This window comes from Rhinolophus sinicus, linkage group LG07 (assembly GCF_036562045.2).
Source record: "Rhinolophus sinicus isolate RSC01 linkage group LG07, ASM3656204v1, whole genome shotgun sequence".
In the NCBI taxonomy this organism is placed as follows: domain Eukaryota; kingdom Metazoa; phylum Chordata; class Mammalia; order Chiroptera; family Rhinolophidae; genus Rhinolophus; species Rhinolophus sinicus.
The window spans coordinates 8,098,806-8,112,601 of NC_133757.1; the positions used below are offsets into that span (position 1 = coordinate 8,098,806).

The 13,796-nt window shown below is 47.4% G+C and overlaps 2 protein-coding genes across 9 annotated transcripts in view; one reads left to right on the forward strand and one right to left on the reverse strand.

Annotated features, from left to right (window-relative positions):
- Positions 1-3,287, reverse strand: part of LOC109458899 (uncharacterized) — a 184,317-nt gene extending 181,030 nt beyond the window's left edge. The window contains exons 1-3 of the mRNA XM_019752890.2: positions 3,242-3,287; positions 2,622-2,794; positions 2,361-2,513 (exon numbers count right to left, since the gene is read on the reverse strand). Of these exons, the coding sequence (XP_019608449.2) occupies positions 2,361-2,513; positions 2,622-2,794; positions 3,242-3,287 (372 nt within the window). The remainder of the gene's footprint in view (positions 1-2,360; positions 2,514-2,621; positions 2,795-3,241) is intronic.
- Positions 1-13,796, forward strand: part of ATE1 (arginyltransferase 1) — a 218,032-nt gene that overhangs the window by 171,237 nt on the left and 32,999 nt on the right. The gene's annotated exons all lie outside the window — the stretch shown is intronic.

Below are 13,796 nucleotides of genomic sequence, written 5' to 3' on the forward strand. Positions count from 1 at the left end.
TGTCAGGACCTCAGCCTCGTTCTGATGATTTCTGGAGCCTGAGATTGGAAGCTCTTTGCTGAGCCAAAAATGAGAAACTTGGGTGAAAAATCTCCTCTCGCTTTCCAAACCTGTAAAAGATGTCAAAACTTGCACAATTTTCTCAGCTTAACTTGGAGGTGATAAAGCACAAAGTCTCAGGGTCCTCTGGAGCATATGGCAGTACCTGTGAATGGCTCAGGATGGTGTGTTTATAAATTTGACATTGGGGACTAAACAAGGATAATTACTGCTTCCCTTTAAAATACTAATTTAAGATTTAAATGCTTTAAAATACTAATTTAGGATTCCCAACCATTTTTAAAGAGAACCTGTGTCTGGTGTAGTCATTTTTTTGCGGCTCCACTGGCTGTTTCCTCACATTAATCAGAGAATGCAGGTTTTCTCCTGACCCGCTGGATGGGCCACTGTACCAGGGCATATGTGAGCAGCCCATCTACCCAGCCTGCTTTCTTGTCCTCTGCCCTTATGTGCAGGCTTTGGGGCAGATTCGTTCTTGACATGGTGCTGGTTCTCCGACTCAGAACATATCAGGACATCTGTCTTCCTTTGATCATCGGTGTGTTGCTATGACCTGAAGCCCCAGAGGGAAGCATTTCTCCCCACTCCCATTCTCTGTCCAGGCACGCAATTCCTATCAGTCTCAGGAAGCTGGCTGCAGAGAGAATGCGGGCCCCAGGGCAGTGGCCAGGGGGGGAGATAAAAGTCACCCAACTTGGCATGAGCACACCTGGGAAGCAGCAGCTCTGTTTGCTTGTGCCCAGCAAGATGGGTGCTTATTCTGCCTCTGTTCGAAGATGCTAAGCCCCAAAGTCCATGGGGCTCCTGTGAAGGGTCATCTCAGCTGGGTTTCTGCCTGGATACAGGAAAACAAGACAAATAAAAGAATTTCTCTTTGCTTTCTGGGTATGGGACCTCACAGCTTTTTCAGATACACTTTGGAAATAAAGTTATCCAGGCTCCAAGGACACTTCAGCACCCCTTCCTTCTGGCCACCATCTATTCTTAGACCCTACTTTTCTGACAATCAGAGAGAAGGGGCTTTCCCTGCACAGTGCCCAGGTCACACTGGGGGCCTGGCAGATGTGTGCGGCATGGAACTGACGGCCCAGTGGTTGGTAGCAGGCCATGCCCACAGAGGAGAGCTGTGTAGCTCTCATCCGGGCTGAATCTCTCTCTCAAACTGTGAGAGTTTGTCTGTGGAACTGTAGACATCTCCCTGTCCACCTAGACGCCAGCTTCTAGGGCAACCAGACCTTAACGGTTGGGCTGGATTTCGGCTGAAAACTTTTGGCTTCAGAAGAAGATGGGCTCCTTGGTCCATTCCCTTCCCAGCCTTTGATGAAAGGACCGTCCCCACTCTACGAGTCCCACGAGAGCATCGTCCTCCAGCCCAAGCTCAGGTCTTGAATGAGCAAGACCAGGAGAGATGGGTGACCATGCTCACTGCTGATGTGACCAGCGGAGGGCCAGCTGAGTGTCCGAGGCTGGAGGAGGGTCCTTATCCGCCTCAGGCCCAGCCGGGCACACCGTTTCCAACTGCCCAGCTTTGCCAGTCACCAGCTAAGTGACCTTGGGCAGGTTATTGACCCCCTCTTGTGTCCTAGTCTGTAAAAGTAACCATACCCGTCTCATAAGATTGCAAAGAGGGTTAAATGAGCTGATACAGATAAAAGGCTGAAGGCAGTGCTTGGTCCACAGGTGCACTCACTGAAATACCCGTTATCATTATTCTGGTGTCCATAGCAAATCGGTCTCTGATTGATTACCTAGAGATATGGGTAGCCTTGAGCATGTTTCCTTAGGAAGGAAGGACATATGCTTAAGTAAATCAGGCAGATTTAGGACTTGAGTCCTTACTAAGGATCAAAGAGGACGCTCTATGAGAGAGGAAGCAGCATAATGGTGGTGCCTGGGGGTCACGGAGCTGGACGAACACTAACTAGGAGGACACGGGCTTCGGGTCCTCACGGCCAAACCTTGCATGACTTCTCTCATTCATTCATTCATTCATCCATCCATTCATTCATTCAACAAACATTTTCTGAGTGCACATTGGGGGCCAGGCCTCATCCGGAGTCTTGGGGATCCTGTGATGAACAAGATGGGTAAGTTCATGGAGCTTACGTCCTAATGGAAGGACTGGGGGGAAGGAGGAGGCAGATCATGGAAAGCAAACAAATACATGAACAAGATCATTTCACGCAGTGGTTGGTTATCCATTGCTCAGTGGCAAACCACCCCAAAACAGAGTGGCTTAAAACCACCATTTGCTTCTCAGGATTCTGCAGTTTGGGCAGAGGTTGGTGGGGACAGCTCACCTTTGTTCCACATGGCACCAGCTGGCTCACTGCCTTGCCTGCAAAGCTGTTGCTGGCTATCGGCTCAGCTGGGGCTGCTGGCCAGGTCCTTAGTCTCCTCCACATGGGCTGTCCTCCCAGCTCGGTCAGGCCCCTAAGGAGTGGTGGCCGCAGCTGGGGAGGGAGCATTCCAAGATGAGTGGCAGGAGGGAAGGGAAACCACTGGAGTCCAGGGAGGACAGTGAGTCACTCTGATAAGGCAACTGCAAAACCTCTCTGTACCTCCAGTTTTTGTTCACAAAACGAGAGGCCTGCTTCCCTTGCCTCTAAGGTCCCTTCCAGCTGATTTTCCCAGGAGAGCGCGGCTCTTTGGTGGCTGCGGTTTCTGGACATGGGCCTTCTCTCCCGCACCTTCTCACCAGAAGGGCAATGAAGAAGCAGAAGGCTTCCCGATGCTTCATGAGAAATGACACAAATGCATTAATGAAGGAGTCCTCAGTTTGTTTTGGGGCTGTTTTGTGGGCCTCATTCTCAAGTGCATACTGCTTGCAATAGATGTGAAGCGCAGATGCCCAAGCAAAGACTCTTTTGAGCAAGAAGGAACATCAGTCATCAACGAATTTTAGAAGGCACAGTTCCTTTAGTCTAGACAAGACCAACATATAAACCGAATTCCGGTGAGGTAGTGTTACCGATGATCAGTGGTCTGGGGAGACCATCAGACTAGACGTTTTCTTGGGAATTTAATTAGAGAAGGATGGTTGCTATGCTCCTTAAGGAAGGAGCTGAGCATTTAAAATTATACCAGGTACTTCGCCCCCCAGTTATCTGTAAGGGGAGCCGTGAGCCTATCAAAATGTGTGCGAGGGAAGCTACACGTGTCATTTTCAACCAGTTCAAACCAGCTCGGCTGCTCCTTGCACGGAGCTGCTGGCTATTAGCTGTCATCCCGCCGGGATGTAAGACAAGCAGGTGGATAAGAAAGACATCTCGTTAGGACCTGCAGGAACAGGCACCAGGGCGCCGACCTGCATCTGCGACGCAGGCTCCGGCTCCGGCACGAAGCACCATCTTAGATGGGCTTTTTCATTCCAATGACATTTTTTTGGAAAGGTTAGAATTTAATCCTTTCCCAGGATAGAGTTATTTCAGTTGCCACTGATCCTTCTGATAAATGAAACAGGGTTTCATTTTTTTTCTTGCTACTGAGATATCTAATTTTATAAAAGCCTTCAACAATGTAATAATGTATTGTAGCAACAGGAGAGCCAACGTGTAATGACTCGTCTACTTTCTATTAATTTGCTAAAGGAGTCCTGCCCCCCTCGCCTCTCTGTGGGTTTCATTAAGACTGTTTGAAGTCGTGATTGCAAGCTCATTATGATGTTTTTGAAAGATAGTGAGTTTCAAAGAGTTGTACTTAGGAGACTTAAAAAGTGTCACCATCTTAATTCCTGTGCTCTGCTACTTTCTCGGAGCTGTGACCTGGATATGCAGTAACTGCTATCGTTTTCCTTACAATCTCACCCCCCCCCCCCAACTTTTATTGTTCTCATTACTCCTACGCCTCTTCTGAAACGATGCGTGTAATAAGAAATTAAAAAAATAAATCAGAGCCAAGCATCTAAGGAATTCAGAACCAATGTAGAAATGGCTGCATCTTGATGCACAAAAAAAATGGGGTAATTACACATAGCCTTACAAAGGGGGAAACTGAGGCAGAAGATGTTTGTGATGAGCAGTGTAGCTTAGATAATCATTTCTTACAGTCAGGACATGGCCATGCCAAGGGTAGGGCCGTTTGGAAATGTCCCCAACTCCGAAGGATGGAGGCAGACGGGAAGAAGGAGAAAGGAGGCCCATTCTGAGCCTCAGAGGCAGGATTTGGGCTTCTGCTAAGAAGGAGGATGGGGAGGCAGGTTGGAGCTGCTTTTGTAAACAAACCAGTAATTCTCACAAGCTCCTACACTTGACCACGATTCACAAAGAAGTTTTACATTTGCATTATAATAATTTCACTCTGTGACTGAAACGTCTAAAGCTTCCATTTCACAGAGACATTAAGTCAGGACCCAAGGAAGCCCATTAAGTTGTCCAAGCTCATAAATAAAGACCCCAAATTAGAATGAAAGTCGTGAGGTTCCTACCGTGTTTCCCCGAAAATCAGACCTCGCCGGACAATCAGCTCTAATGCGTCTTTTGGAGCAAAAATTAATATAAGACCCGGTCTTATTTTACTATAACATAAGACTATGTATACTATAATATATAATATAATATATAATATAATACTGGGTCTTATATTAATTTTTGCCCCAAAAGACGCATTGGAGCTGATTGTCCAGCTAGGTCTTATTTTCGGGGAGACAGGGTAGTCCTTGGCTTAACCCAGCCTTTCTGCCTATCCCGGTTGGTGTTAAGGAGAGAAAGGTGGTTGGCGTGCATTGTATGAACCAGGGGGCCTCTTCTGCCCGCCTAGGGCACTGTGTTTATCACATACGGGTGTTCTGTAGCCAATACTTTTGTTGCTTAAGGCAAGTTTCAAACCCTTTCAAGGTACGTAATCAAAAGACCCAAGACTTTTGATTATGGAAGTAGATACAGCTCCCTTAGCCATTTCTTAAAACGGCTGTGAGGGGAGACAGCAATATCGGGGACACAGTACAAGAAACCAGCTTTTTCTGGAAAAACATTCTTTTGACAAAATGCCAAAGAATCATAGAGATTACGGGGCAATTTCCTTTTAGCTGCTCAGGAGATTTTTTTTTTTTAATTGCAAGTAGGTGTGTGTTGCTGGAAAATAATAGTTGAGGAAGACTCTCCACTGTGCAGGTTTCCTTTAAAATGCCGTGAGCCCTCTCTAACAGACACACTATTAATGCTGCTAGATCCGGTTATCTCAGCCTGATTATCAGCGTTTCTACCCACCCTCCCCGCCGAGTAATTGTTGCACTGGATGAGCTCCTTGCTGGTACTGTGCGGAGGGGCTCCACGCACAGAGCCGCTTTCCTCACCATCTTTTTGCGACCTGCTTTTAGATCCTGCTTTTAGAACTGGCCACCTCCGAATCAGAGCTCTGCGCTCAATGCAGTGGTCTGGGACCGCCCTCCACAAAGTTGGTAGCCATATGCTTTTCCATTTGGAGCCCTGGAAGTTTCCACTTCAGTAGTTCCCTTATTTAAGATGATAGGATCTGGAAAGAATTTTTTGAATGAGAGCGCACAAGAGAAGTAAAAGGTACTTTTGTTGTGTGTGCAGTGTTGTTTTCGCTCCTTAAAACACTCACACTGTCAGACGCACACGGTGGACCGTCCTGGAAACATATGAGCTCGAGTAATAGCCAGGGACTCTGCTGGTCGGGGCCCTTCATACCTGAAAGGGACCGCTGGTTAATAGTCGTAGTCATGGAAGTTAAAATTAAATTTCTGTGTGTTGATGAAAACCCAGCTTTCCCCTCAGGGCTATTTACTTTTAAAAATCTGAAATAGTCAGGGGTCCACAGCATGTGCCGGAACGTACGTGAACCGGGGTGTGTGTGCTGAGCAAAGCCTCCTTTGTGCCTGTCTCTGCCGTGGAATACCCTCCAGGAGAAACCTGGCAGCAGGTTGGCTTCCCCTTCCACACGTGGCAAGCTCAGGCAGTTTTCAGACTCGCCTACAAGAGCAGTTGTTCAGGGTTTCCATACCTGGAGGCGAGGATGATAGTAAACAGTGCTGTTCCTGATACGCTACCATAGGAAGGGGAGGGGTGATTCTGGCAGATTTGGTCCTATGTGCTTTTCCTTCACGGCCGCAGGTCAGGATTGATGCTGGGCCTTGAAAAGAAATTTTTTTAATTAAACAATTTTTTAAAATTAAAAGTAAAAATGAAAAAGCAGAAGAGGAGCAGGCCATTTCTAGTAATGCCAACAAATACAGCTAGGAAACGGCACGTACCCTTATAAATGCAAAGGTTTAAAATCTAGATGTTTCAGAAGAAGAAGAAGACAACAGTAATATTAAGTAGTCGCATTAAGTGGTAGAAGAAGGCATTGTCTTCTCAGCTCCCTTGGTTGGAGTAAAGGAGTACGCAAGACTCCTTAAAATGCCTTTGAAAAATTCAAAGTCCTTTTAGTTATGGGAAGACCCGTGTGAGCAGGTGGGAAGTAAGATGGGTCTGGCACAGACCCCTCCTTGGCAACCCCAGCCAACCTCCCCACATAGCAGCAGGATATCTTTCAAGCTTGACTCTTACTTGGTTTCTACGTTTGACTTTTTACTTTTTACCCAGAAGAAACCTGTACCCATAATGAGAAGACTTGCCCCTGGCTCAGACGCAAGTCATGCTTATTTCTCCCTTTGCAAATATTAGTTAAGAAATTTAACAGATGAAGTATTGGGAACCAGGCAGTGTGAGAAGAAAGTATTGATGATCAAGAGTAAAGGGACCTGCCCCTGTGGGCGAGAAGCACGTTTCAATTTTTCTTGAAGAATGCACCAAATTTTCAGGACCCTCCCCTCGTAATAACTAAATGCTCTCCACCTGTTGATTGTACTAGTCAATTGTTGCAGAGTGTGGAATTCTAGATTCTCACCCGTGGCTTCTCTCACCCTGGACTCGTTCAGAGATGCGCCCACGTAGGGGTCGCATTTGTATTACTGCCCACAGTCTTCAGCCTGCAGCCTGGGCAAACATTTGCACGAAGGAAAAAGACTGTCGTGGGGTTTCTGCCTCCACAGAAGCCAGGCTGTGGCCCATGTTTTATCCAGGACTCTCGAGCTGGGTGGGAAAGGAGGGGCCCTGTTGGCAGCTGAATCTCCCCTTTCTTTGTGCTTCATGTGGGATCCATGAGTAATCGGCGCCTCGTATGTAAGCACAACCTCCGCTTCTTTGGGCAAATTGAACCAAGTCAGAGCTGTAAAGCAGGACCATAAATCAGCTCGGTTACAATGGCAAAGTTCTTGAAAGCCCCTAAAAGCCCCATGTGCATTCCTCATAGTTAATGAGCAACCAGGTAGAGCCCATGTCGCTGGCATGGTGGAGGCCAAGTTAGAACCAGAAGATGGATATGTGAAAATCAGTCATCCAGGAACATCTAAGCCGCCCAAAGAAACACAGCCAACTTCAAAGACCTCTCGTGCCTTCTCCACACAGTGCTGTGCTGGCTGAATCACTCGATAAAAAAGCAGCTGGGGCTTCCATGAAACCAGCTGTTAGAACACATTTTGTGCATACTCTATCAGAGGCGACTTTCTCTTAAAAACCGTCTTTAAATCTTCCCTTTGAGCTGTTGTCCCGATTGCCTGTGACACGATGAGACGTGCTGATGGCCTCCTCTTAAAGTTCGGAGGACCAGAAGTTATCTCGCGCGCTCATTTGCTGTGACTCCCAGGTGTGTCCTAACAACCCGCTTCCTTCTTCAGCCATCAGGGCAGGGCAAGACCCCCACAGGCTTTCATGGTAAATGAAACCAAAATAGATTCTTGCTGATGGATTGAAAACTCTGTAGGAGTTTTTCATTCCCTAGGAGATGAGGTGCGCCAAGCCTCTAAAACAGAAAGAAAGGGAAAATCAAAGGTGGAAATCATTTGATTTTGTGTGTGTGTGTGTGTGTGTGTGTGTGTGTATGTGTGTATGTGTGTAATTCTGGTTTATTGGTCTTCTCTTATCACATTTTGTGGGCTTATTTGTGAACCTGTCACTTTAAATTCTTTCACTCTTCTTTTTAGAAACAGTCCTTGCGCACTAATTAGTATCTGGGCACACTGCTTCCCCAATGACATCAGTGACCTGGGGTGCACATTAAGTAATACCCAAAGCTCCGTACAGATTTTTTGGCTCTTCAGAGAAACAGAACAACTCCCTCAAAATACATATCACATTTGAGACAAAGTATGTACCTAGAGTTGTATTGATTTAATCACAAAGAAAATGTGTTCAGTAGTAGTACTTTTTTTTTTTTGCATGATTCTCATCACGTCTTGCTGTTTACTAAAGTACCACGCTTTTACTCAGTTCCCCACAGTTCTGTGTTGCAGGTGACATGCAAGGTCGTATGGCAAAGTCCTTCAGCGTTTTCAGCTGCGAGTCATGACCTTTCTGTTTGTGCCACCCCCTGGCCAGCACATAGGGACGGTTTGGGCCGGTGCTGCAGCTGCCACCTCTGCTGTGGGCTGTTCCCTCAGCTCTCAGCACAAAGCAGGTGTCTGCTCCCCCTCTTTCTACCGTCATGTAAAATCATTCTCAAAACCCTCTAATCCGGCTTGGCCCACACAGGCATTCAGGAAAGGTGGTTCCCCTAACAGGAATACTTAACCTGGGGTCCCTGGACCCTAGAAAGTGCACAAGTGGGTTTTAGGGTTGTAAACACCTTTTGAGACCAAATGCACGATTTCGTATGTGCAGAGATTTCTCTTGGTGGGGAGAAGGCTAATAGCTCTCAACAGATTCTCAGAGGGGTCTGAGCCCCTCCAAAAGTCCATCACTGTCACTCTAACTACTACTGGTCTCCTACCTCCAATTTCCTTGTCTTTCCAGCTCACCTTTCATATTACGTTAGCAGAATCTATCTACAACCTAATTTTCATGGCTTGTACCACAAGCCAAAGCCTGCCCTGAGTCCCCTTAACCTGCAGGGCAATGTACTCTTGTGCTTGCTCCGTCCTAATTCCGTCTCCCACGGTTCTTCTCTGCCCCTGCTCCTCCGGTCTAGTCTATGTGTTACCTCCCCACATGCTGTGCTTATTTGCACCCTCACATGCCTTCTCTCACCCCTCCCCCACATTCTTATTTTTCAACTCCTCTGAAGTCAAACTTTCCATTAAGTTTTCCTTCTATACTGTCCACAAGCCTGTACCGTCTATGCACGTTTGACGTTTAATCCTAAACTCCCTCTCACAATGTTCTTTCATAGAATTAACCTTTCATGGACATGTTTTGCCATCCAAACTGGATTGTGAATTTCTCAAAGAGGAAGTTTCATTCATTTATTCATTCATTCGTTCACTCATTTGTTCATTTGTTCAGCAGACATTAATTCCGTGTCTTCTACTGATGGGCACTGAGCCTGGCTGCTGGGTTTGGGCCCCCACTACACCTGGGCCAGTTCTGCACACAGAGAGCATACTTAGCGAACACTGGATGAATGAATGAATGGATTTGGGTTAAACCAAGCCATTTCAGGAGTGCTTGAGAACCTCTGAAAAGAATGCACAGCCAGGGTTTCTCTGGGTTTCTGGAACCAAAGCAGAACATTGAGGCATGGTGATTCTTAAAATGTAACCTTCTGGAAAGGCTCAGGAAGCCCCAAGCAACAATTTCTTTCCACATCTAGGGAGACTGCTTCCTGCTGACTCTGCACCATTCATGGCAGGTTTCTGGCTTTGCTGACGCTCGGTGGCTTTTCCTTTCCTGGGGATGGCTGAGTGAGAACAGAATCAAAGTCCACCTTTTCATCAGAGCTTGTAACCTGCAGTGGGGAAAGAAAAAGAAAACACCAATCCTTTCTCCCCACCAGAGCTTTCGGCATTCTCGCCCGTCAGGGCCAGCAGCTAAACTCATGTTTCTGACTGTCTTCCTCCCTAAGAAGCCCACCTCTGGGAATGCGGGGTGGCGGGGAGTGGCGTCTACGCAGGTGGTGGGTCGAATTCGCATACCTCTAGGAACTGGGTGCTGGGTGCACAGGGCATGTAGAGATGGCTGTGAAAGCCCCTGAGCGTTTGTCTTGGCTCCATGGGCAGCTGGTTGATCATCTGCCATGAGACTTGGCCAGGCCGTTTGCTTGGTTTCCTCCGTCTTGCATCTTGGTTTGGGATGGATCCTGCTGCTTTGCTCCCTTCAAAGGAGAGGGAACATAGCCCCTGAGACTCATGGGTGGTGGCCAGGCTCAGCTCTGAAAGCCACATCCCGGAGGCTTGTGGGCTGGCCTCCTCTGCCCAGGCCTCCACTTTGCTGCAAACCAGAGCCCTGGCTTGGCTCAGAAGGCCCCATACTCTGCTGTTATTCCTTCCACCTCCTGCTCTCTCCCGCCAGTACAAACAAGACAGTGAACCAACCGACTTCGATGCTGGACCTCCCTTTGGACACCTTTGTGTGTGCTGGGAGAGGTTGTATGTATGCATTTCAGCGTATCTGTTACACCTTGAGCTCGATTTCTCTTGATTTTTTTTTTTTGCAGAAGTCCCCCGCAGAGGTGCTGTACAGCTACTTTCAAAATAGTATATTTAAAATACACGATGACACTGTTTGGTTGGGACCACCGACTGCATGTTCCATGCTGGAATGGGGGAAAAGTCACCTTTTACTCATTAAAATGGATCCACGTGGATATATGCTCAGCTACCTTTTTAAATGTTATTGTGGTAAAATACATATGCTATAAAATTTCTCATCTGAACCATTTAAAACTGAACAGTTCAGTGGCATGTAGTACATATACAAGGTTGTGCAACCACCACCACTCTCTACTTCCAGGACATTTTTTTCACCCCTGAAAAAAGCCTCGTACCCATCCAGTCACTCCAGTCCTCGCCCCCAACCCCTGGCGAGCACCAATCAGCTTTCTGTCTGTACGCATTTCCCTGTTCTGGATACTTCATGTAAATGGCATCAGACAATACGTGCTTTTATGTCTGGCTCCTTTCACTTAGCATGTTTCTGAGGGTTTTCCACGTTGTGGCCTGTAGCACAATTTAATGGCTGAATCATTATCCTGTGTTTTGGGGTTGAAGTTATTTTCTTTTCCCTTGAACTTCTATTCCTACTCCCACCTTCCCTCTAGTTCAAGACCTTCTGAAGTCCTGACTCATCGGAATTTGATTCCTCCCATCTTGCTCCCCTGCAATCTGTCCAGCAACCCCAAAAGCCTTCTCTACCTACCCCTTGAATAATTTTCATTCCTGGAATGAGAATATTCTTCAAGCACTTACCTGTAGGTACTGTCCTAGGTGCTTCTAATTAATCAACTCATTGAATTTTCACTTTACAAACAAGGACAGTGTGATCACCCCCAGAACCCTGGAGGACCTGCCTTTTCCAGGAAGTGCCCCCCCCCCCCGAGCCCTGGAGGACCTGCCTTTTCCAGAAAGTGCCAGAGTGTCTCTGCTCAGTGACAGACAGAGATCGACCCTGTCAGCCTAACTCATGGAGGGCACATGAGTGGGTGAAAAAGGCTGTCCTAAACTCATTGGGAATAAAAACGTGTCAGATGGTGCTCGTAGGATAATAATCATTTGAAAACAACGACTAGTACCTTCAAAGGAAATAGGTCTCCACCCTGAGCTGGGCTTTCAGTCCCTGGCAGAGCACGCCCTTCTGTCCCCACCTTTGTGCTTTACCCTGAGTATCTGGGTGAGACCCTCCGTGCTGAGTCTTCCGCCTCGGAAGATAGACATCTTCCCTTCTTGCCTCACTCAGTTCACTTTTCTGTCACCCTGCAGTCGCACGTGCCATTCCCTGGAACAGAGGCACAAGTTAATTCATGTGCTTGAGCTCCAGCAGCGTGGCCCACATGACACGTGGCCCATGTGGCTCCTGCCTGGTGGGCTAAGAGAGGCCTTAGCCGAGAAAGCAAAGCTTTGAAGCAAAACTGTAGCTCTCCTTACCACGTGACCCAGCAACTCCACTCCCAGGTACAGGCCCAAAGGACCTGAAAACACCTGTACCCCCCTGTTCACACTGCAGCATTATTCACAGTAGGCAAAAGGTGGAAACCACCCAGTCTCCACAGACAGATGAATGGATAACAAAATGTGGTCTATCTGTGGGATGGAATATTATTCAGTCTTGAAAGGAAGCCCTGATACATGCTACAAAATGGATCTTGGAACTGTTATGTAAGTGAAATAAACCAGACGCAAAAGGACAAATACCGTATGCTTTCACCTGTGTGAGATGTCCAGAGGAGGTACTCCCATAGAGACAGAAAGTAGACTAGAGTTTCCCCGGGGCTGGTGGGAGGATGGAATGGAGAGTTATTGCGTGATGGGTACAGGGTTTCTATTTGCAGTGATGCAAACATTTCGGAAATAAATAGTGACGTGTGCGCGACATTGTGTATTTACCTAATGCCACTGAGCTGTACATTTAAAAATGTTTAAAATAGTAAACTTTATATTACGTATGTTGTACCACAATGAAAAAAACCCACAAGCCTCAGCTTTCCTTTACAACCCCTGGAATAAACTAAAGAGGTGTGGGTGTGCCAGAATCTGTTGTGGAATCCTGAGTCTTAGGTCCCCTTTGAATAGGGTCTATTCGGAGCTCCCCGCATTGAGCACTTAAGGTATTTAACCTCCTGTTTTCCTGCCCCAGCTGCTGTGGTCTGGGGAGAAAAGGGTTTCTGGCTTTTCCAGCTTTCTCCGAAGGGCCCCGGGCAGAGAGCTCAGCCCCTGCCTCAGCAGACTCAGTCTGCACAGGGGGCCCCAGGGCACCTCCCATCCTGGGATCAGAGTTCTGGCTGATTGTCCTGGGAAGGCCACTCAAGGGGTCCTCATTTCATTGTTAGAAATTCCCAAGCACATTCTGCCTGTGTCCTTCCCGGGCCCTGTGGAACTTCTAAGAAGGAAACAAGGAAGTATTGAATAAACATGCAGGCTCACCCCAGCTTTGTGCACGTCCTTGTGGTGACCCCTAGACCTGCCATTGTCAGGTCTCACTAATCCCACCAGAGAGGAGGGCAGGGCCCGGGACTGGGGTGAAAACGCTCCTGGTCAACACGGCCTGAGGGGGCGCTGATGGCTGTTCTCAGATAACCTCTCTTCAGAGCATGTGGGCAATAATCCTCAGTCTACTCCAGTTTATTTGCACATCAAATCGATTTTACACGCCAAAGCATCCCCATATAAATTAAGTACTCTATCAAAGACTTCTGGGCTTCCCCAAAGCCCCATGCATTCCAGGCCGTTTTGGAAAGTTGGTACTAGCTTGGCCCCTCTGAAAAGTCATTTACAGATATTTTATTTAGTTTCATCTTTATTACTAATTTATTAAACACACATGTAGATTTATTATGTAGCAAGCTGTAAGCTCTTGACAAATAGTGCTGTATCGAGTCGTCCTAATTACCCTATGAGGTGGGCCGTTATTACCTCCATTTTACAGATGAGAAAACTGAGGCACAGGCCACCCTAAAGGTGATGGCACAGATTGCAAGGACGTTTCCTAACGGGGCAGGGAGCAGACCAAAAACCCACTGTCGGTGAGGTTCAGCTCCCATTCTTCCTGTTCATGTATCCGTACAAGGCCCAGGATGGTCCACTACAGAACAGGCAGGAACAGGTCTGCTGCCTGGCTCTGTCTAAAATTTCCCCTCATCCCCTTGTCAATCTGCGGTCCTCGGCTTGCGGTGAAACTGGAGGAAAGAGGGTGGAACTGCTCTCCCTTCCACCTGGCGTAGAGGCCTCTCCTCGGGAATAGCTAGATGGCTGAGGGGAGGTGAGATCTTTCTAAACAACCACAGCATTGGTACCATAAACACGA